General features: G+C 42.1%; 1 protein-coding gene across 1 annotated transcript; it reads right to left on the reverse strand.

Annotated features, from left to right (window-relative positions):
* Window positions 1-6,072: 6,072 nt before the first annotated feature.
* Window positions 6,073-17,451, reverse strand: zc2hc1a (zinc finger, C2HC-type containing 1A; the record flags this gene model as incomplete). Its single annotated transcript, XM_080543547.1, has 9 exons — window positions 6,073-6,208; window positions 6,338-6,460; window positions 7,353-7,458; window positions 8,292-8,394; window positions 8,689-8,834; window positions 9,531-9,708; window positions 13,953-14,069; window positions 16,257-16,330; window positions 17,436-17,451. The coding sequence occupies 9 exons, from the start codon at window positions 17,449-17,451 to the stop codon at window positions 6,073-6,075; spliced, it is 999 nt and encodes a 332-aa protein (XP_080399673.1).
* Window positions 17,452-23,210: the final 5,759 nt, after the last annotated feature.

The raw sequence follows: 23,210 nt of genomic DNA on the forward strand, positions 1-23,210 counted from the left end.
TGTGGGCTACTTGCTGTAAACACCCCCTTGCTTGTGTCTCACAAGAGTTGATTTGTTTTGATTGGACTGTGCCTAGACCTAGACCCTCATACAATTAAAACAAATATATTACATAAACACATGTGTGTGTCCCCAATTCCCAGAGGAAGTCCGAAGGAGAGAGTACACAACATCCGCAACAACTGAGGAAGAGACGAAGACCAGGAGGAGAGATGACAAAGGCCAGAGAGAGGAGGCTGTGCAAGCTTCAGTTGTCCCTGCGTGGCCTGAGGGATTGCTATGCCTCCCTGGTCCAAAAACATGGGGCCTTGACATGAGAGGTTAGGATGGACAGACACTGTAAGCAACAAACGCTAATTGAATTCTAGAACAATCTGACTGTATGAGTCCCCCCCCCCCCACCCACCCACCCTCTCGATAACATAAGGAGAGGAAGCAATCACTTAGCTGACACCATCCGCTCTGAGGGGTATATACACTGGGGTGCAAAAATGTGGTCACCCCTGGTTTAAATGTCTGTTACACTTATGTAAACAAAGTAACATACGCAATCGAAGCAACAGTTGATTGGTCAGAAACATTTAGAGCTTTTTGATTTTTGGTGCCAGATAATGGCAAATCAAGATCAATACGAGCATGAGCGGGAAATAGATCTTCACCACCATTTATAAATAAATAAATAGGCCTACATACAAACAAACAAACAAGTGATGGGCTGTTCTTATGAACGGCAGAGAGTGTCACTCGAAGTCACTCCCGGAGCAAACAACCGACGCATGCTCCGCTTGAAAAGGGTGGTTTCGATTAGAAACGACGCATCCATCACTTTGCTTCGCTTCGCTTTTGGTGAGAACGCTGGGCAACTGGGAAACTAGGATCCCTGGAGATCAGAGTTGTTCTTGCTGCCATCAGTAAAAATATTTCTACTCTTTAATATCTCCCACAGGTGCTAAGGAAGATCATACTTGGTAGGTGTGATCAAGCAAAGAGAGAACATTTATGGATATGTTGTTGTATATGTATGTATGTTGCACTGATATGAAGCACTGTGTAATTAGCACAAACTGAAAATGTAAGGCTCACATGCAACCTTCAAAACATAGTACAATTAAACTCTTCTCTAACTGCAGTGCCATTTTTTCCTCCAATGTTTTGTCTAAATTGTCATTATCAGGTTGACAGCTTAAAAGTTGATTCTGTCACAATTGGTTGAGTTCAACTGAAGCATCCCAGGGACGGTGAAATTCCTGTGAAATGTTTTTGTACAGCACTTGTCTCAATTTCAAGCTTTGTATGGGATGGTTTTGTCAGGCTGAAACACTCATACTAGGCTTTGTATCATACATCATTTTAAAATGATCATGTCTTTATGTAACTGTGAAACAGTACAAATGCTACTTCTACTGCAAAGTGTTCAGCAAGAACGGGCTCATTGTAATCCATGGAACAGAATCAGTAATGGTACCATTCCTCATTCCATTCCATGCATTACAATGAGCCATCCCTCGATTTCTACCACTGCAATAGAAGACTGTTCTATTTATTTATTTTTTAAGGCTGAACACTTTATTAGGAACACCTGTACACTTTCTCATTCATTCAGGTGGTGTAATGGTGTGGGGAATGTTTTCTTAGCACACTTTGGGCCTGTTAATAGCAATCAATCATCGCTTGAGTGCTACAGCCTATTTGACTATTCTTGCTGACCATGTGCATCCCTTCATGATCACAATGTACAATAAAATTATTTAGCGCATGACCGGGCAAGGTCCGTTGTGGAACGCACTAGGCATGTTGAAGGGGAGATGGTGTTGCCGTGACAGCTCCGGAGGGATATAAAGGAAGAATGAAATACAATCATAAACATCAGTTCCCTTTAAATCTTGAATTACTAATTTTCTCGGCTGATAACAACATCCTTAATTTTATTACGAGCCACTAGCATGAATTACAGTAGGCAGTGCGGCTCACATGCCTGTAATAACTCTGCATAACCAGTAGGTAATGTGTGTACGCAAGGGCAATACCTGACGTAGAGCTACGATCGTTTCCACGGTCAAATTGACTCACGTTGAAATTGTATAAATCACTACGTTGACGTGGTTTTCTACGTACGACACGGGTAAGATCAAATTTGATCCAAAGTACTTTCTATAAATGGCGTAATTTTTTCACCTGTGGCCCCCGCTGCTGCTCAGGGACCTGCTGCCCTACGACCTGACCTACCGCCTGCTGGTACACACACACACACACACACACACACACACACACACACACACACACACACACACACACCTGCTGCCCTACGACCTGACCTACCGCCTGCTGGTACACACACACACACACACACACACACACACACACACACACACACACACACACACACACCTGCTGCCCTACGACCTGACCTACCGCCTGCTGGTACACACACACACACACACACACACACACACACACACACACACCTGCTGCCCTACGACCTGACCTACCGCCTGCTGGTACACACACACACACACACACACACACACACACACACACACACACACACACACACACACACCTGCTGCCCTACGACCTGACCTACCGCCTGCTGGTACACACACACACACACACACACACACACACACACACCTGCTGCCCTACGACCTGACCTACCGCCTGCTGGTACACACACACAAACGCACACACACACACACACACACACACACACACGCACACACACACGCACACACACACACACACACACACACACACACACACACACACACTGTAATGCACACAATCAGGGAGAAGTGACACAATACATAAATCCTACACTTTGCATAATTCATAACATCTGCAGCAGCTCTTCCACTGCATCTTGGGAATTTTATATGCATCACAACCCTAATCCACATCTCAGTAAGAGTCCCACAGAACAACAACACCACACACACACACACACACACACACACACACACACACACACACGAAGGAATAGTGTCTGTCAGCATCAAATAACAAGGCAAGACCCCAAATTGCTTCATTGCCTCTTACAGTAAAACTAAACAGAACCTGCTGCTGCAGCATGCTTCACTAAGCATATTAGACCGTAATATGTGACTCTGCCACACATTTTTCTCCTTTAAAATGGCAATACAAATCACCTTTGAATCCAAAACACAAGCCTGTAAAAGAATTGAGCAATTTTTCAATTGACAAGCAATCAAAAGAATGTAGCTATTCTTATCAAGCAGACTTGCTGACTTACCTTGTTGATGATGACACTGTAGGATGATAAACGCAGCTTGTTGCAGTAGCCCCTTTTATACTGTGCCATTGTCCTTGGTGAGAATCCTCCTTCCTTTACATGGGCATGTATTGTTTGAGCTGCACGAACCTGTTGCTCTTGGATAACTCTATTAAGTACAAAGGAGTGCAGTTATATTTAGCACTTGCACACCATAAAATGTCACAAAAAGTCAATAAAGCAGCTGCCATTGTTGTATTCACAAACTCTCTCAACAAAAGAGAGAGCAACTCACACTTGGCATAACATGAACTTTTATGACTGATCACCTCATAGGTTTCTGTTCCAAAACCATGTATACTGTATAGAGGGATGCCATTATTATAAAACACTGACTATATTTCATAGATGAAAAACTTGATGAAGTACTGTAATTATGCAAGCAAAATATTTATTATATAAATCATTCTACTTTGGTATGAAATCTAACTAAGGATACTCTACATCTGTTGTTGCTGAGAAGAAGGCCATTTGAAAAAATTGCCTCAAAGCTATAAATATGACAACTGCCTTGCAGGCACATTAGACACGCTCACTATTCATTCATCTGTATCTAGCAAATTGACTCCAAGAGGTAATGTTACCAGTATCAACATGGTATTGTTGTGTTGGGATCAAACAGATGTCTAAAGGGGATCTGTCTGACAATCTGTCTCCTGAATAGTTGCATGCAGATCATGTAGATCATGTGGGCAAATCTCCTTGTTCCTCTGACCAGGATAGAGGAACAGCAGCTTTTTTAATGACCGCTGTTTCAGTGGATTCAGAAAAGTAACATCATTACAGACACAGACAGGCAGGCAAAAACCTGTTCTCTTATTAAAGGATAGTTGGGACATAGGCTAAATACTGGCATATCAAGCCCCAACCTGGATACAGCTATTTTAACAATAATTACAGTACCTGGTTTGCATAAGAATCAACCAGACTGTGGATCAGATTGTCAGTACAAACTGAACAAATGGAGAGGAACAAAACTGCTCAGGAATGCTACACCGTATAGGGAAACATGCAAACATCTATAAAGTTGAATGGCTGAGAGGAAAAAGCAGTCGATCATCCCGGTCACTCTACAAAATTGGTCTATTTTAGCGTTAGACTACTAGCACCTGTCGTCATGGATGTTTTTGCATGTGTGTGCATGATATGTCCGTCCTACTTGAACTAAATCAATCTTTGTATATTCGTATACTTTGTATATTTATCAAATTAACTAAATCAAATGAACTAAGATCTGTGCAGTCAGATGGACTCATTTCCACTGATTGAGTAAGTTGTTGAAATGTTTGCATTCAAGTAAAATTTAGTGTAATCGCAAACAGAGTGAATATTTGACTGACTCGAGACATTTCAGCTTTTCATTTTTAATTACATTTTAACTTTGACATTGTGGGATATTTTGAGTAGATCAGTGACAACAAATATCTACATTAAATCTATTTTAAAGTCCAGTTGTAACACAACGAAAAAATAACTCTAGGGGGGTGAATACACACTGAAGGCACTGTAATACAACCAACAGCCAACCTTGTATTCATCATGGAGACGTTTTTAGTTGTCTCTGATGCACACACTCAACATATTCTCCAGAAATGTTCATCACACACCACAGATTCTACATAATGTTTATTGATAGTGGATATGTAGTAGGTAGGTGACATTAAATGCGGTACATGTTTTGGCATATCCAGTAAGAATCATCACTCCAGCAAACATTATAGCTTGCATCAGGGATCTGTTATAGTCATTGCAAGTTCTTCAAAATAACACATGAAGATATCAGTTACAGCTTATAGTCTGTCTGAGTACTATCAATACCCATAGAATAACTGTCTCTCCAGTCTCCTTTGACTAAACATGTGATGGAGATTGTGATTTTTCTGAACACATAGGGTAATGCCCTTCACTCCTGGTCCCCTTTCTATTCCAGACCACAAAAGTTCAAACATTTTGGAGGGCAGAGCCAAAAGAAGTATTATTATTTAGTAGGCCAACTCATTAATCATGCTTTCCGAAACAGCGGCCAGGACTAGTTGTGGGGAACACTGAACACAGAAAGAGCAAGCTTGATATGACAAATACAGAAAAACAAGTTGTTACCTGAGCTGTTACTCAGATACCAGTGTTCAATTCAATACTGATTCAAAATAAACACCAGAAAATGAGTGAGTTGTTTCTCATACAGTTAAAATCAAATGAAAAAAGTAATACGAAAATAAATAACACATTTTGTAGTATAAAGTGTGTGGACAGGACTTGCAGGTCCTTGCAAGGAAATGTTAGCCTTAAAACCGTTCTCTAAAGTAAGGTTTACTTTAGAGGACAATTGTTTTTACAATTGTCACTCTCTCATTGCTCTGGGGCTGGCGTGTCGAGAGAAATAAAGTACCACGTTAGCCAATAGGCTTTCGAGAAACAGGATTATTAAACAGCAATGGAATATGTAACCCTGTTGCCAATTTAACATGTTTCAATCAACCTGCTTGTAAAAGTAACACTCATCTATTATCAGTAGTCAATTATATTGCACTTCGAAAACAACATTATGTTAGGATAAGGGGATGGACAGGAGGAGGGAGGGTGTGATGAGAGTACATTAAATATGGTTCTGTTCAGCCTATTGTTCATTGGGAGTGTATACAAATTGATGGTTATAGGGGGAATCATTTCTCTTTTCCCCACTGCCATTTTTCACTCATCTCATCTCCTGTCATAAGCTCTCCCCTTCTCTTGTTTCCCCCTCCCGTTTTCTCTTCTACTTCTCCCTTTTCCCCAGCTCTCTCTCAGATGCACATCCTCTGGACTCCACACTCGCAGCAGAACTTGGCCCCCTCTACAGGGTACCTAGTTCCGCACTCGTGACAGAACTTGGAATTCGTTCCACCGTTGTCCACCTCAATCGCACTTTTGGCATCGTTCCTTTTGGCATCGCAGAGAAAGAGAAAAGAAAATGACAATCATCTTCAGTGTTTGCAGTGGTAATTAATTCTGGTAAATGAAAGTGTTCCCTTACAGCTGAGGTTGAGAACTATGGTACGTAGGCCTTACCTGGAGTTGTAGTTGTCTGCATTGTAGACTTTCCTCTTGTTGAGTCCGGCTCCTGATTGGCTGTTCTTCAAAGAGCCAGAGGAAGAGCCCGAGGAACCTAGTGGCCTAGTCTTTCCTCCAACCCTGATAGGGCGAGGAGAGGAGAGAGTGTGAGAGGAGGAAGGAGAAATCAGTAGGGATGCACCGAAATGAAAATTCTTGGCCGAATACCGAGTGCATACCTGCAGTTTTTCATTTATTGTGCCAATTTTTGTACCAATGCATAAATTAAATAGATTTAGCTTTTTATTCATGCTTGTATGCTTATTCATGTAAAATAATTATTATCAAAAGTATGTGTTTGAAATTATATACTTTATGTTACATAATATTTCCTCATTTCATGAAAGATTAAAAAAAGAAAAATTGTGACAGCGGCTGGTGAAAGGGGGAACAAGTCACCAATCAAAATGATCTGGCTTTTATTTTGAAAACGGAAATACATTTCGACATTGTTGAAAATCACATCACACACTCGCTAGTCAAGCCCAAATAATGCAATGCATTGGATTTGGTGAGTAATACCCACTGCTACCTAGTTAACTATAACACTACTTTACATTGTTAGCAGACTCACAAAACAAGCTGTGTTAGTTGACTAGCGAGTGTGTCAATGATTTTCAACAACGCTTAGCTTGCACTTTTATTTCGATTTTTTAACGACTGGAATGAGGAATGGTAGCAAACCCATGTATGGAACAAACTCACATGTTTGATACCATTCCTCATTCCGTCCCATGCATGACAAGAGCCCCTCCTCCAATGTCGACCTCCTCCAGCCTCCCCTGGTATGTGCATAATATCCCTGATTTCTAGGGATGCACCGAAAGCATGGTCTATCAGACATGTCATGTTTTTTTTCTTCTAAATACGAACATTTTTCTATTAACTATTATTATGAAGTCAACTTTCTAAGTATTAACCGTATGATGGTTTGGAAAACGATTTCCCAGGCTCTGTGGACATGTGTACTCACCCTGATGGAGGACTTGTCAGGCCAGACGGAGAGGTGCGATTGGGAGAGTACCCCGACGAGACACCCCTCACTGCGCCTGCAGAAGGAGCCTTACTAGAGGGGATCCCTACAGAGAGAGAGAGAGAGAGAGAGAGAGAGAGAGAGAGAGAGAGAGAGAGAGAGAGAGAGAGAGAGAGAGAGAGAGCGAGAGAGAGAGAGAGAGAGAGAGGGGGGGGGGGTTAATGCGCAAGTATTGAAACTCTTGAAGTTAGTCATTCATTAAAATGTCAGTGAGACAGAATGTAGGAGTCATCTGTTTCAGTGACACAAATATCTTAAAGAGGAACTGAAGCCAACCAACTTTTCCTGTTGAAACGGTCTATGTGGCCCCAGTCGTAGTCATACGGTATATCTACATATTGTACACATACATTTTAGACCCAAAATTTGTCCATCCGGTGAATTGTGACATCTCGATTCACCCTGAGAAATGATGACGGTTGGGCTTTGGCTGGTACATCAATCCACACCTCCAAGACACAAATCTTGTTCTCAGTTGTATTTATTTTTTTAAACGAGGAGGAGGGAAATCAAGGCAAAGAACCCAGCTAGTGCAGCCCCTCTTTAAAGGGATGGTTCAGCCTATTTTCATAATTCGGTAAAAATGCTGCATCTTACCACAGGTTGTGCACATAGTGGCCAGTAGTGAAATAATTTCTGCTAATCCGTTCCAATTCACAAAATGTCAAACGTATCCTTTCAATACAGCTTATTGGAGAGGGTGCTACTAGCTGTGTGTGACGGAGACAGTATTACAAATAGAGGTCACCCTTGCAGTCACGCAAATATTCTCATCGTCACCTGACTGACTGCAGTACTACAGTATCTGTGTGTGTCCCATTTCTTCTCCATACAACAGAGGTTGAGCTGGATAAGATCAGCTCCTAGATCAGGTCTTACCGGTGGCCTGGCCAGAGGCTGACCTCTGAGGTAAACGGGAGGAGGATGGCGAGACAACCGGGACAGACGGAGGGTTCACTTTCTTAACAACAGGAGACTTCAACTGTGGATGACAACACACAGACGCAGATACAGATACAGACACAGACACACACAATCAGTTGCCAACATTATGGTTAAATGAAATCTTTATGTAATAACCATTAGACCACTATTGCTAGCTAAGCTACTGAAGCAGCTTTTGCAGCAGGACCACTGGGCTGTTTCAGAAGGCAGAAGAACTACCACTCCCAACATCAAAATGAATAAACCAGATCATCAACCAAGATTAAGTAGCCCCCAGAAATAACACTGATTTGACTGATCACAAGTACGTGCACAGTGAATGAAGTGGTACCTGCGTGCGTGCTGGGGGTTTCTTCACGTCTCCAGGGGGCTTGCCTTTGTTGGGGAGGCGGGCTTTCTGCTCCCGGCAGAACTTGATGTGTCTGTCAGCTGCATTCTCACTGAACCTCCTGTCACAGTACGGACACTGGATGTAATCTAGGCATAGGGTTGGGAACAGAAGGTTATGGGAAATATGAGTGCAAAAAAAATGCATGAGATGGAAAACCCGGTCTATGAAAACTACCTACTTAAGTCTGCTGACTGACACCGAAGCCCGGAGTCTTCTCAGAAGATAGAGTCGCTGTGAACATTTCTTGAAAACATACTCTGTGTTTTCAGAGAAGCTCATCTGACAATCTAAGACTGTACCAAAATATTTGAATGTACTCACAGTTTCAACATGTTGCCCATCAAGTGAAACTGGCTCAGTTTTCAGATCTCGCTTGGTACACATGATTAGTTATTTGGTCTTAGCCATTTGGTCTTGTTTTCCAGCTGGCTAATGTTACACCACGATTCAAGAGCCTTAGTGTAGGCCAGGTAGACAGCTTCACCAGAGGGATCTTTTTCCCGCAGGAGGCCAACTAGGGCCATGTCATCAAACAAAAATGTCGGCTCGATAGACTCGGGGTTGCCTGATCTACTTTGAGCCATGTCTCCGTGAAGCAAACAAGGTTGCTCTGTCTGAATTCACAATCATGTGAACATAGCCACTAGCATGTACTAGCACATAGCCACTAGCACGAACATGTGATGTGTTGCTTTCTTTATACGTTCAGCTGTCGGTCACCTGGCGGCCAGATGCCCTTCTCCTTCAAGTGCCCTGAATGAACCTACGTACATTTCATTTACCTGGGTCGTAGGATGGTGGAGGAGGAGGTGGTAAGGGCCCTCCATCCTTCATAACCTGGGTGATGCCTTTAGCAGCTCTGATGGTGTTGATGAAGTCCTCGTGTTTCCTGCGCCAGTTAGATGGCTTCTTAGGGGGCAGTGCCTGTAAGGGGACAACACGGTAATGACTGTAACGGCCAAACTATACCAACACTGTTAAAGCTCCATAACGTCAGGTCCAGTTTAATAACTCACGGTGATCTATGAGACATGCTAGACAGTATGCGAAAGCAGCACGTCTGCGAAGTGAGGCTCGCTTGAAGCAGCGTAGTTTTACGCTTCAAATAAAAAACATTTTAGCTGCGAGAGCATTGTAGAGGCGTAGATGCAGAGAAATTAGCACATAATATCAATCATCCTAAAACTAAATAGGAAAATGCAAAAATCACCCTGCACCCTGAAAGGTATGGTATCGCATTTTAGGCTTGTATTGAAAAAATATGAACAGTGTTGACACAATTGTTGATGCAGCTACAGGCTTACTTCAAATAATTGAAATTACAGATAAGTTACGGTTCCAAGAATATAGCCTCCAGTTATGTGTTGCCGAAATTATTTTCAGATAGCTTCCTTTTCTTTACCACCAAAATGTGTGGTAGTGCATCTCGTCTTGCTCTTAGTGCGGCACCCTGAAAAAACTGTTAACGGAACTATGACGGTACACTCTCGTTTCGGTGTTGGTGTAAGTTTCAGCATAACACTTTAATGACCAGTAAAGAAGTGAGCGAATGAGTCACAGACTGAAATAATGACCCCAGACCCTATTCCTTAACACCATGTAAATCAGAAATAATGGGACTTGGTTCCAGCTCTGTGGCCGAGTCCTCTGGTAGGCTAGATGGGGTCAGTGGATCAATCATGCTGCATACACCTCCACATCCTCCAGATGGCTACTGGGAGGCTATAAGAGAGATGTTGGGGGGGCGGGGGTGTATTTGCTGTCTGAGAGGTGTTGAGGGGGAGGGGCTAGTGGCTGTATGAGAGGTGTTGAGGGGGGAGGGGCTAGTGGCTATATGAGAGGTGTTGAGGGGGGAGGGGCTAGTGGCTGTCTGAGAGGTGTTGAGGGGGGAGGGGCTAGTGGCTGTCTGAGAGGTGTTGAGGGGGGAGGGGCTAGTGGCTGTCTGAGAGGTGTTGAGGGGGGAGGGGCTAGTGGCTGTCTGAGAGGTGTTGAGGGGGGAGGGGCTAGTGGCTGTATGAGAGGTGTTGAGGGGGGAGGGGCTAGTGGCTGTATGAGGTGTTGAGGGGGAGGGGCTAGTGGCAGTATGAGAGGTGTTGAGGGGGGAGGGGCTAGTGGCTGTATGAGAGGTGTTGAGGGGGGAGGGGCTAGTGGCTATATGAGGTGTTGAAGGGGAGGGGCTAGTGGCTGTCTGAGAGGTGTTGAGGGGGGAGGGGCTAGTGGCTATATGAGGTGTTGAGGGGGGAGGGGCTAGTGGCTGTATGAGAGGTGTTGAGGGGGGAGGGGCTAGTGGCTGTCTGAGAGGTGTTGAGGGGGGAGGGGCTAGTGGCTGTCTGAGAGGTGTTGAGGGGGGAGGGGCTAGTGGCTGTATGAGGTGTTGAGGGGGGAGGGGCTAGTGGCTGTCTGAGAGGTGTTGAGGGGGGAGGGGCTAGTGGCTGTATGAGAGGTGTTGAGGGGGGAGGGGCTAGTGGCTGTATGAGAGGTGTTGAGGGGGGAGGGGCTAGTGGCTGTATGAGAGGTGTTGAGGGGGGAGGGGCTAGTGGCTGTATGAGGTGTTGAGGGGGGAGGGGCTAGTGGCTGTATGAGAGGTGTTGAGGGGGGAGGGGCTAGTGGCTGTATGAGAGGTGTTGAGGGGGGAGGGGCTAGTGGCTGTATGGGGTGTTGAGGGGGGAGGGGCTAGTGGCTGTATGAGAGGTGTTGAGGGGGGAGGGGCTAGTGGCTGTATGAGAGGTGTTGAGGGGGGAGGGGCTAGTGGCTGTCTGAGAGGTGTTGAGGGGGGAGGGGCTAGTGGCTGTATGAGAGGTGTTGAGGGGGGAGGGGCTAGTGGCTATATGAGGTGTTGAGGGGGGAGGGGCTAGTGGCAGTAGGGAACTCGGAGCAGCCCCCAAGACAACATGAAGCATTGTTTCCTTTTCTAATGCAATACAAATGCATGTCAGGCAGTGCGATTCAAAAGCAGTGGAGAAGCAGGAGGCATCTTGTCCTCGTCAATCAGTCTATGTGACCTACAGTGGGTGCAAACGTTTGGGCACCCCTGGTTTAAATGTCTGTTACACTTAGGGCCGGTTTCGGAGACAAGGCTTAAGCCTAATCCTAGACTAAAAAACATCTTCAATGGAGATTTTACATTGAAAGTGTGATTTAGTCCAGGACTAGGCTTAAGCCTTGTCTCTGAAACCGGTCCTAAATCTCCTAGGCCCAGTAGTTCAAAACTGCTCCTAAAAGTATCACAACAAAGATTGTCAATCACAAATGTAATTTAGATTAAAGAAAAAATATCTTCAACAAAGAAAAGTCCATCATCTGTCATCACCTTTCAAAAGTAATTGCGGACAATAGCATCTCACATTGCACCACCACTCAGTCTCTCATTTAGAGGGAAATCCAGAGGTGGGCCTAGATCATCAGCAGGTGCAAGGGGCTCTGGAGGATCATGGATGTCAGAGAGGGGGACTCTGCGATGGACAGCGATATTGTGTAGCACAATACAAGCCAGTGTTATGCGGCATGGTCGTTGGGGTTCCACTCTCAGATAGTTGAGGCATGCAAAACGCCTCTTCAGTACTCCATTATGATTTTATGTCCTTTATGTATTTAAAAATATAATTAGACATTATAGATGTCTCTGCAATGTGGTCTCTTGTCTTCCTTGTATTATTTTTCATATCCACTAGATGGAGATCGGTAGGATTAAAGCACTGATATTCAGGATCTAGTAATCTTGAAAAGTCTGAATCTGGATCAGGGTGATCCTATCCTGAATTGCTTTGAAATACTGGGACAAAATCTGGCCGAGTTGTCTGATCCTGGATCCCAAAAAATGGGATTTCAAAATCTGATCGGATCTGATTGAGAATAAAAGTTTTGAACTACTGGGCCCAAGTGATTAAAAGGCATTTTGACTAGGGTTGCCCACATTTTTGCACCCCACTGTTTTAAAAGTTATACGACATCTCTAGTCTGAAACGACCAAGCAAATTATTCTGAATGCAGTGTGATTTTCATATTACCTTTCCAATTAAGACAATGGACTGTATAAAAGTGATCTAAAAAGTATCTGTTAGGGAGAGATTTTGAAGGGATTAGTTCATGCACATACTCTCACAGGTAGACTCTCACAACTTTTATGGGATGAATAATCAATGGACGTTTCCTAATCTGTGTCTAGTTTTTAAACGTATTACACAGTGTTAATGCAAACTACTCCAGCTAAAGTTTGAAAGACAGAAAGATACTTCCAAGCATGTGTGTAGGAAACATTGAAAATGTGGGTTCTCAGGTTCAGATTCAGATAACGTTGATTGCCATTATGCATACATATATAGGAATTTGCTTTGGCATTACAGTAAGTGTGTTTATGCTTTTTTTTCACGTGTATACAAAAACACTCCCCCCGAAATATCTTAACAGATGTCATTTCCTGTATTCTGGTGCCTTTTAACAGGTGGTTTGATAGTTTTATCTGAATATACTAGCATGAGAAAAATTATGGGTACATTTTGTAATTTCATCCAGAGGAAGTGGCTGGCCCCAGATCACATATTATCATATCAAACCAAGAGATCATAAGCCAAAAAATAGACCAAAAATAGAATCTACTCGTCAGTTACAAATATAAACTAGCCTCCCTCCTCCTCTTTTAACTTTCTTGCTAACATTAATCTTAACGTTAGCAAGCGTTAGCTCTTCTTAGCAGTTAGCTAACCAAAGAGCGAGGCTGCTGTCAGTCAGTATAGACTTTGCAACAAAAACAAGAAGGCTATAAGCAACAGGAGTACAAAATACGAACGTTTAATTAAATGCCAAGCTTTGATTTTCCGTAAGTTAACATTTTCCTGAACATTTTGTGGTGACAGTGTGACCCAGCTACCTGGCATGTATACCAAGCTACTGCACCATCTGCCCATTAATTGGAAGACCACTTGGCAATTTGAATTATATCTGCAATCTGTAATATAGTGCACTTATACTTACTTCATAATTAGTACCCCTTTGGTGTTTGCACATACAAAGGAACCAGATAGATGAAAGTAAAATGACTCCCCTGAGCTTGTTGGACGGTTAGAGACATGTCTATAACTTACACCCATCTGATTACCTTTTTAATCACATAGCTTGAGATCAGATATCTTCCCATTTGAGAGCTAAAGCGTTGCAATTTTATTGTATTTTAAGCCAAAACCCCCAGGGTCTGTTCTTCCTCTCACCTTTGGTTTGACGGGTTTGAGAGTGGAGATCTCAGTGCCGTCGGCTCTCTGTCTACTGGAGTCAAACACCTTCCTCTTCTTAGCAGCCGCTTTCTGGCAGATGGGAGTATGCTTCTTCTACAGAGAGATTTCAGACATGAACCGTCAGAATGTAGTTTGTTGAGCTTGTTGAATTTATTTCTGGTTTAAGATGAAAATCACAATTCATGTTTCCCATCTGGATTTTTTCAAACAGCTAATACAGTGAAAGAAATAAGTATTCTTTAACAATTATTTTATTCAACATATTTCCATTGCAGTTATTCACATACAATTTAAACCAGACATTTGTATTAACTCTACACAGCTAAATAAAGTGTTAGGATTAACACTGCTATCCATAAAAAAGCTATGTGCAATAAAGTGGAATGACACAGGAAAAAGAATATTGAACACAGTATGAAGAAAAAGCACAAAACCAGCCACTAATGACTTCTCCTTCCTGTGCTAATTAGAATCAGCTGGGTTTGTGCATGTTGGTGGGTAAGTACTTGCACTCTTTGAAAAAATGGTTTCCCACCTCTGAATGCAAGTAAACAAATCATTTGTTACCAAGCTTTCCTGCAAGAAACACCTCATGATGGGAAGAAGTAAAGAGCTCTCCCAAGACCTTCGCAACAAAATTGCGAAGATCCAAGGACCACTCAAGCAGAGCTCCAGAAAGACCTGGAAGCAGCGGGTGCAGTTGTCACAAAGAAAACAATTGCAATGCACTCCACCGCCACAGTCTCCATTCACAATCCCCCCTGAAGAATCCATTACTGGAGAAAAGGCATGTTTAAGATCATTTGAAGTTTGCTACAGAACATTTGGATAATCCAGTAGATTACTGGGAGAATGTATTCTGGTCAAATTGACCTAAGAGACAAAATAACTGAGAGACCATTACCAGAGCCAAACCAGTAAATCAGAAAAGAAAACGTACAAGAAATTGTACGCCTATGTAACATAACATATGTTATGCTATATTATCTTAATATTATTATATATTATCTCATAATAAATCCCAAATGGGAAAAATGTATTGGATTTCTCATCTTGAACCAGAAGTAAGTTCACAGACTACAGTCTGACAAAATACGTTTTATAATTTAATTTTGCCATTTAGCAGACGCTTTTATCCAAAGCGATTTACAATTACGAATTACAGGGACATTCCCCCTGGAGTAACTGAGGGCTAAGTGCCTTACCCAAGGGCACACTAGTAGTGGTGTGGCTTCAGGCGGGATTTGAACTCACAACCTTCCGATCCCAAGTCCAACTCACTATCCACTAGACCACCACTATCTATTCTTTGCTCAACAATCATGGATTGTTGGATAAAATAGAATGTCTTCTTTTCAGGTTTGAAGTGGTCGGAGGTTTTAAATCTCTCTTTCTCTGTCACCTGCACACGCACACACGTGAGAGAACCATATGGATGTGAATATTGTTGTGTCACATGCATGTGAGGTACGAAATGCATGAATGCCTAAGTGAAGCACGTAGTCCAACGAGCGTTATCTTGTTGCTACGGTGATTGTATTACAGCTGTGTGTATGTCATATTACAGCTCTGTGTGTGTGTGTCTTCATGTCATCAGGCTTCCTGCCATCTAATAATTACTGTGGATAATATAACCAATATAACACATAGGTTACATACATACTGTAGGTGTAATTATTTCATTTCCACCTCCAGGGAATACATACTGTATCTATCTACCTCATACTGTATATGTCAACATAGGCATTAACTTCGCCACTGTTTGTAAAGTTGTAGTTAGACTACACTTGCATGAGGATTATGACATATTACAAAAAGCAGCGGAGCCACATTTTCTATGTACTGTCTTCGCCATAATCATAAAGGAAAAGGAACTAATATGGCAGCCACGCTTTCCAGCTACGGCAAGAGAACATAATTGGGATGCACCGAAGTGAAAATCCTTGGCCGAAGCCAAAACCGAAATTAAGGAAACACTGAGTACCTAACGGCAGTTTTTCGGCTTGGCCGGCTTGTACTCCTTTCACCAGCAGCTGACACATAATACTGTGATCCCATCAGTTTCCAGTGATCACTTAGCTCAGACTTTCATTTTGAAGTCACAAAAACGAAAACAGCATGGGTTAGTTGCACTGATTGATCGCGTCATAAGAAAAAACGTATTGTATTCGGTAAACATTCTGTCTTTTCACACATTTGGCCAAACACCAAATGTGTGATTTTATTGTGTGCGCTATTTTCGGCCAAATAATTTCAGGGGTTGGCTAGCAGTGGACTTACCAGGACTTTAGGGAAGAAGCTCCTTCCACAGATTTTACATGGAGTCAGCTCCTCATTGGGGGGGGACTCGACATCTGTTATGGATTGGATAGAGATTATTAGAGTCCATTGTCATTGTCAAACAATAATATTAGCCACACATTGAAATGGACAATGCACATTTCTTATCACATTAGGATGCCTGAAGTCTCACGTAACAATTTAAGTCATTTTGAAACTGGCACCATTAAATCACTATAAATCATGACTGACTGGTCTGAGTCTGACCCATTTGAATGGTTTCCACCCCTTTGTAAGCTCCTTTCTGTCACCAGCCTGTTCTCAAAGACGTTAGGCCACTTCTAATGTGTCAGATTTAGCCAAAAGGCCATTCATAGTTAGTCCTTCAGAAGATTATAGGGTTGCCTAGGGGTGTATAGGTAATAGGCAGGCCAGGCCTACAAGGAGATGGAGGGAGAGAGGGAGAGAGAGAGAGAGGGGGAGAGAGAGAGAGAGAGAAAGAGAGAGAGAGAGAGAGAGAGAGAGAGAGAGGGAGAGAGAGGGAGAGGGAGAGAGAGAGAGAGAGAGAGAGAGAGAGAGAGAGAGAGAGAGAGAGGGAGAGAGAGAGAGAGAGGGAGAATAGGACACAAGGACAGGATACAAGCCTCGCTCAAGAGGAGATGGAGATTTCGACTGCTCAACATCTTTTTAAACATAGCAGGGCCTATGCTCTGAAAATACATGGATGCAGACTTAGGCATCTTATTGCTTGTTCCTACATTATACGTCTTAATGATGTCTTAGCTATATGTATTCTCTATCGGGAGTTAGTTTATCATGTGAAAAACACAATTGATCACTGACAATAAGACAGACCTTCGCTTCGCGTCTGGCCTACCAAACCAACGCCCTTAAACCATCATGACATTATTTACGATCAAGCACGACCTTATTACTTAATTGCTTAATTAAAACAGCTGATGTTATAAACACGGAACCTTTCCATTGATTAGTCAAACCCTCTACAACAGAAGGCAAAAGCAGCAAGTCGATACGGTACAAAACAAACGCACCACAACAAAGTCAGTTTAGATAGCTTAACTAATCGATCATTTGCTTGGTATTAAATAGCCTTAACAGTACAAACGATTGCGGGTTAATCTGTAAAATCTCCTATTGCATTAAATACTAAATGCTCACCCTCTAATTCCTCCATCACTGTTGTGTGTCGTTGATGCTGCCACTAGCAACTGGCTTGTCTGGGACAAGACAAGACATCCCAACATCCGAGCGTCTCATTGGCCATTCCTGTGCGGCTGGAGTGAGTGCATTGTTTATTTTGACCAGCAGGTGGAGCGTGGGCTAGGCATGGGAGGCAACACTCTGAATGAATGAATGAATGAATTAATTAATTAATGAATGAATGAATTGTCTTTATTGTCATTGATATAGTACAGGTACCATACAACGAAATTTGTGAGGGGGGGCTCCCCTGGTGCTAGGAAAAAAAATACTAAAAACAAGAAGGGAAAAGAGCTGGTTTACATAAATAAAGGCTATATACACTATCCACTATACTATACTATACAAATAAAACACTGTGCTGTACTCTATGCTATGCTATAAATATCCTAACATTCCCTATCTCTGAACCTTATGTGCTCTCTCACTCTTACCGTCTCTGTCTGATTAAGAACATCAAAATCAATCAACTCAAAGCTAAAAGCATTTTCCATGCTTGGCAGTTGTAGGCCTATTCACAGTTTGCTTAAGTCAATACATGATACTGTTACTGTAGATGCAGCATTTGGAGAGAACAACCATAATAACACTCAATTACAGACCCTGTGTTTTCCACACACAGAACAGGCCAAGGAGAACAGATAATCTCTGTTTGTAGTCTATTTAAAAAACAAGAGTGACGAACTCTGTCTCCTCTGTCCGTTGTCAATAGACTTGAGTTGAGCAGCCAAACTGCCACATTGAACACATGTGGCCCTTGAATAGACTCTTTCACATGGTGCCATTAGGCGACAATAAACATGCTGAATCCTGGCTGAGCCCCTTAAACAAGCAGGTCACTATTAGACTAACCGCTTACACACACACACACACACACACACACACACACACACACACACACACACACACACACACACACACACACACACACACACACACACACACACACACACACACACACACACACAGAGAGAGACAGAAGGAGAGAGGAGGGAAACACATAGACAACAACAATGCCTGTGGCCTGTTCTGAGCATTCAGCTTTATTATGTCATTTTGGCAACTGGAAGCACAGCTGGGTGGAACAGAGAACAGATGATCTGAAAGGCTTTGGTCAGATTAATGAATGATGATCTGAAGAATGTGTTAGTTTAGTTTAGTTTAGTTTATTTATTTAGCACACAAGAAATTGTGCAAGGAGGGAACGAAGACCAGAAGGCTTGTACAGAGTTCCACTCCACGTCCATATCATTGTTTCAAATGAAAATCAAGGGACACTTACTGCACGTCAATAGGAGAAAAGAAACCGCAAACAAAATCATATCCATCGGGCAGAAAGGTAGGATAGCACATACAAACACACAAGACAAAAACAAAACAAACAAAAATAACTGAAAATAGATACAAGGATAGTAAGATTAGTAAAAAAATAAACATAGATTTCCATCTAGCCCACCTTTCAACGGGAAAAGCACTACAATATAAAATAAACAGCTTATAACGAGATTAAATATTTTTTCAACTGCTTTTTGAAAGCCGATCGAGGTGTTGATCTCAGTGGCGAGCTCAAGGTGTTCCAGATTTTCGGACCTCTATAACAAATGTTAAATTGGTGGCTAGAAGTTCGACAGAAAGGTAAGTGGAGGTCATTATTGAATCTTGTTGGATAAGAGTGGATGTCAGATGAGAAAATAAAGAAACTATGGAAAGTAGAAGGAAGATCTTGCTTGTTGTTGATGAATTTGTGTATGAATAAGCATGTTTGCAAAATATTCAGTTTATTGATGGGTAATAATGAATATTTCCTAAATAGTGGTGCAGACGGTTCGAATCTGTTAGAGTGAGAGATCATCCTTAGGAACCTCTTCTGGATAACAAGTAATTTGTTGAGGTATGAAGGATAAGTAGCAGCCCAGACTATATTACAGTAGTTGATGTAAGGAAATAAGAAGCTATAGTACAAGGTTAAATGAGCAGAGGAGTGGATCAGGGGGCAGACCCTTCTCATTATACCAAGCATCTTCATGGATGTCTTGCAGACCTGATCGATGTGAATATTCCAGTTTAAACCTTCATCAATAATGACACCTAGGAATTTGGTATGTTGAACTTGAATAATGATGGTTCCATTGATTGATATTTTAGCGTCATCTTTGGAGTAGCACTTGTTTTTGTTGCAAAAGATCATGAAATTACATTTTTTTACATTGAGGGTTAATTTATTCAGTTGGAACCAGTTAGAGGCAATTGATAATTCTTCATTAACACATTCAATCAAAGATTTGAAGTCTTCATGTACAGCTATTAGGTTGGTATCGTCAGCGAATAATAAGGGGAGAAGGTTTTTGCAAGACGTAGACAAGTCATTGATGTAAAGTAAGAATAGTAACGGGCCCAAGATGGAACCTTGTGGAACCCCAGAAAGAATTCTTGATTTCTTCGATGAGCAGCCGTTGGAGGAAACTAATTGTTCTCTATTATCCAGATAGTTGGTAAACCATTTAAGAGCAGTACCTTGCACACCATATCTATTAAGCTTGGAGATAAGAATGTTGTGGTTAACAGTATCAAAGGCTTTGCTTAAGTCTAGAAAGACACCAAGAGCACATTTTTTATCATCCAGTGCTGTAGAAATAGTGTTGACAAGTTGCAGTAGTGCATGCTCAGTGGAGTATTTCTTACGGAATCCATACTGATGGTTGTACAGGATGTTGTTCACTGTTAGGTGCTTAGAGATTCTTGTGTAGACCAGTTTCTCCAGGATTTTTGATAAACAGGGCAGAACAGATATAGGACGGTAGTTGCCGAAGTCCTTTGAGTCGCCTTATTTACAGATTGGTATAACTTTGGCGATTTTGAATTCCTGAGGGACGATGCCAGTTTGTAGGGATAAAGAAAGGATATGAGTTAGGGGATGGATAATATATTCAACAGTTTCTTTAATAAGACTGGTTTTGATACCATCGTGACCATGGGCAGAATTCTTTAGGTTCATTATTATATCATGTACTTCATTGTTAGTGGGGGGATCCAAAGTTGAGAGTGAAGAAAATTGGCCTTTGATTAGGCTACAAGGGTGCACATCAGAGGCCTTGATACTAGAAGCTAAAGACGTGCCAACATTAACAAAGAATTCATTAAAACCATCAGCTATATCTTTTGGAGTATGGAGGGTCCCGTCCTTCCCTAGCATCTCAACAGGTGCAGCAGGTGGAGATTTGGTGCGATTTAGTAATTGGTTAATGATGTTCCAGGTTGACTTGATGTCGTTCGAAGCTTGACTAAATTGATCTGCATAGTACATTTTTTTTGTTTTCCTTAGTGAGGCGGTAAATTTGTTTTTAAATTTCTTATAGGTTTCAATATTTGTAGGAGTGGGGTTCATAAGAGCTTTCTTATATAGTTTATTTTTTTTACGAGAGCATTTTATTAGCTCTTTGGTAATCCAAGGTTTCCCTTTGGAGGAATTTATCTTATTTTTTGAGGTGGTCAAAGGAAAGCATGTAGCCAAAGCAGAATTGAAAAGGGTTAAGAATGAATGGTAGGCTTCATTTACATCATGGAGCTTAAGAACCACATCCCATGACATAGCACTAATAGCAGACTTGAATGACTCCATATTCTTTCTGGTATATTTACGATATGATCTCTGGTTGTGGGCAGGGTTATTACATTTAGCATTTACATTCTCTGATGGGTGAATAATCTGGAACACCGGGAGATGATCAGAAATGTCAGACATCAATAGACCTGAGGTGATTTCAAAATCCAGAGAGTTGAATAAGATGTTATCAATAAGAGAGGCTGATGAACTAGTAATTCGGGAAGGCTTATGAATCAGAGGATAAAAATAAGTAGAATAGAGTGTGTTAAGAAAATCTGCCGTGGTTGGGGATTCACTCTTAAGAAGATTGATGTTGAAATCACCAAGTAGAACACATATCTTACGTTCATTGGTTATCAGTGTTAATGCGGTGGTGTTGCTTGGTTGGTTCTCCTTCCAAACAGCTCCTAATTAACTAGTGTTAGAGTCAATAGAATCAATGCATCACCAAATATCTGACTACATATTAGCGACATTAAAAAATCTGGAAAAAATACTAAAAGGGAAACATCACATTATGATTAAGAAATACATCTAAACCAAATGTATTATTTCAGTAAATTTCAATGATTTATTTAATGGTTCCCTCTGATCACTAGAGGGCAGTAGAGAGGTGGTGGGATCCAGGAGGCCTGCTAACGATTCCCAACTAAGTTGGGCGCTCCGCCACGCCCCCAGCGGGCTCGCCACGCCCCCAGCGGGCTCGCCACGCCCCCAGCGGGCTCGCCACGCCCCCAGCGGGCTCCCAACTAAGTTGGGCGCTCCGCCACGCCCCCAGCGGGCTCGACGCACGCGCAGCGGGCTCGACTGCGAAACGGCATACATTTTGCCAGACTGCATACATTTTCACGCACTGCGTTGCTATTTTAAACATTACCGTTTCAATCAACCACGTAATATGTCACTGTCAGATATTTATTCACCAGAACTAGTAAAACAGAGGTAGAGGACAACAGAGGGGCCAGAAAAGTGAGCTGTAAAAAAATATTCCCTGACCCCTCTTAACGAGACGAGCAATAAGTTACATTAAATTACAATATCAGAGCATAAAAACATCACAGGAGAGACATGGCAAATGTGCGTCCATGAGTGTGAGTCCATCCCACCAGCTAAGCAGTTTTTGAGGCGATTAAAGTTTCATTTATTTCAGTTGTTCTGCCTATGTATCCTCTTGAGGATAAAACATGTGAGATCAGGTTTTGTATAGATTTGTAAAAATGAACATTAGAACCTGAAATGAACTGATTGAAAAGGGCCTATTGATATGAACAGATTGAAAAGGGCCTATTGATATGAACAGATTGAAGTGAACAGATTGACAATAGCAGGCCTATTAAATACAATGGCAGTCAAAACTGTCCTTTTGAGCCGTCTTTGGGTCTTCAATATATACAAAGGGGTAGAGGAGCACCAAAATATTATGAATGAAAAAACCTTTGTTGTCAGGCCTATTAAATACAATGGCAGTCAAAACTGTCCTTTTGAGCCGTCTTTGGGTCTTCAATATATACAAAGGGGTAGAGGAGCACCAAAATATTATGAATGAAAAAACCTTTATTGTCAGGCCTATTAAATACAATGGCAGTCAAAACTGTCCTTTTGAGCCGTCTTTGGGTCTTCAATATATACAAAGGGGTAGAGGAGCACCAAAATATTATGAATGAAAAAACCTTTATTGTCGCCAATGGGGAATTTTTTTTGTCAAACAGCTTAGTAGGGCAGACAGAAAACATTCAATAAATAAATACATAAAACTATAAAATATAATATATTATATATAATATAATAATATAAAATTATGTTCTGCCTCGAAGGAACGATGAGAGAGGGGCACTGTAATCCACTGTGTCGCGCCTCTGTAGTGGATGAGGGGCACTGTACCGTAGCGTCCTGCCTCTGTAGTGGATGAGGGGCACTGTACGGTAGTGTCCTGCCTCTGTAGTGGATGAGGGGCACTGTACGGTAGTGTCCTGCCTCTGTAGTGGATGAGGGGCACTGTACGGTAGCGTCCTGCCTCTGTAGTGGATGAGGGGCACTGTACGGTAGTGTCCTGCCTCTGTAGTGGATGAGGGGCACTGTACGGTAGCGTCCTGCCTCTGTAGTGGATGAGGGGCAGTTCCTCAGTGCTT

This window comes from Nansenia antarctica (genome assembly GCF_963989245.1).
Source record: "Nansenia antarctica genome assembly, chromosome: 12".
NCBI lineage: Eukaryota > Metazoa > Chordata > Actinopteri > Argentiniformes > Microstomatidae > Nansenia > Nansenia antarctica.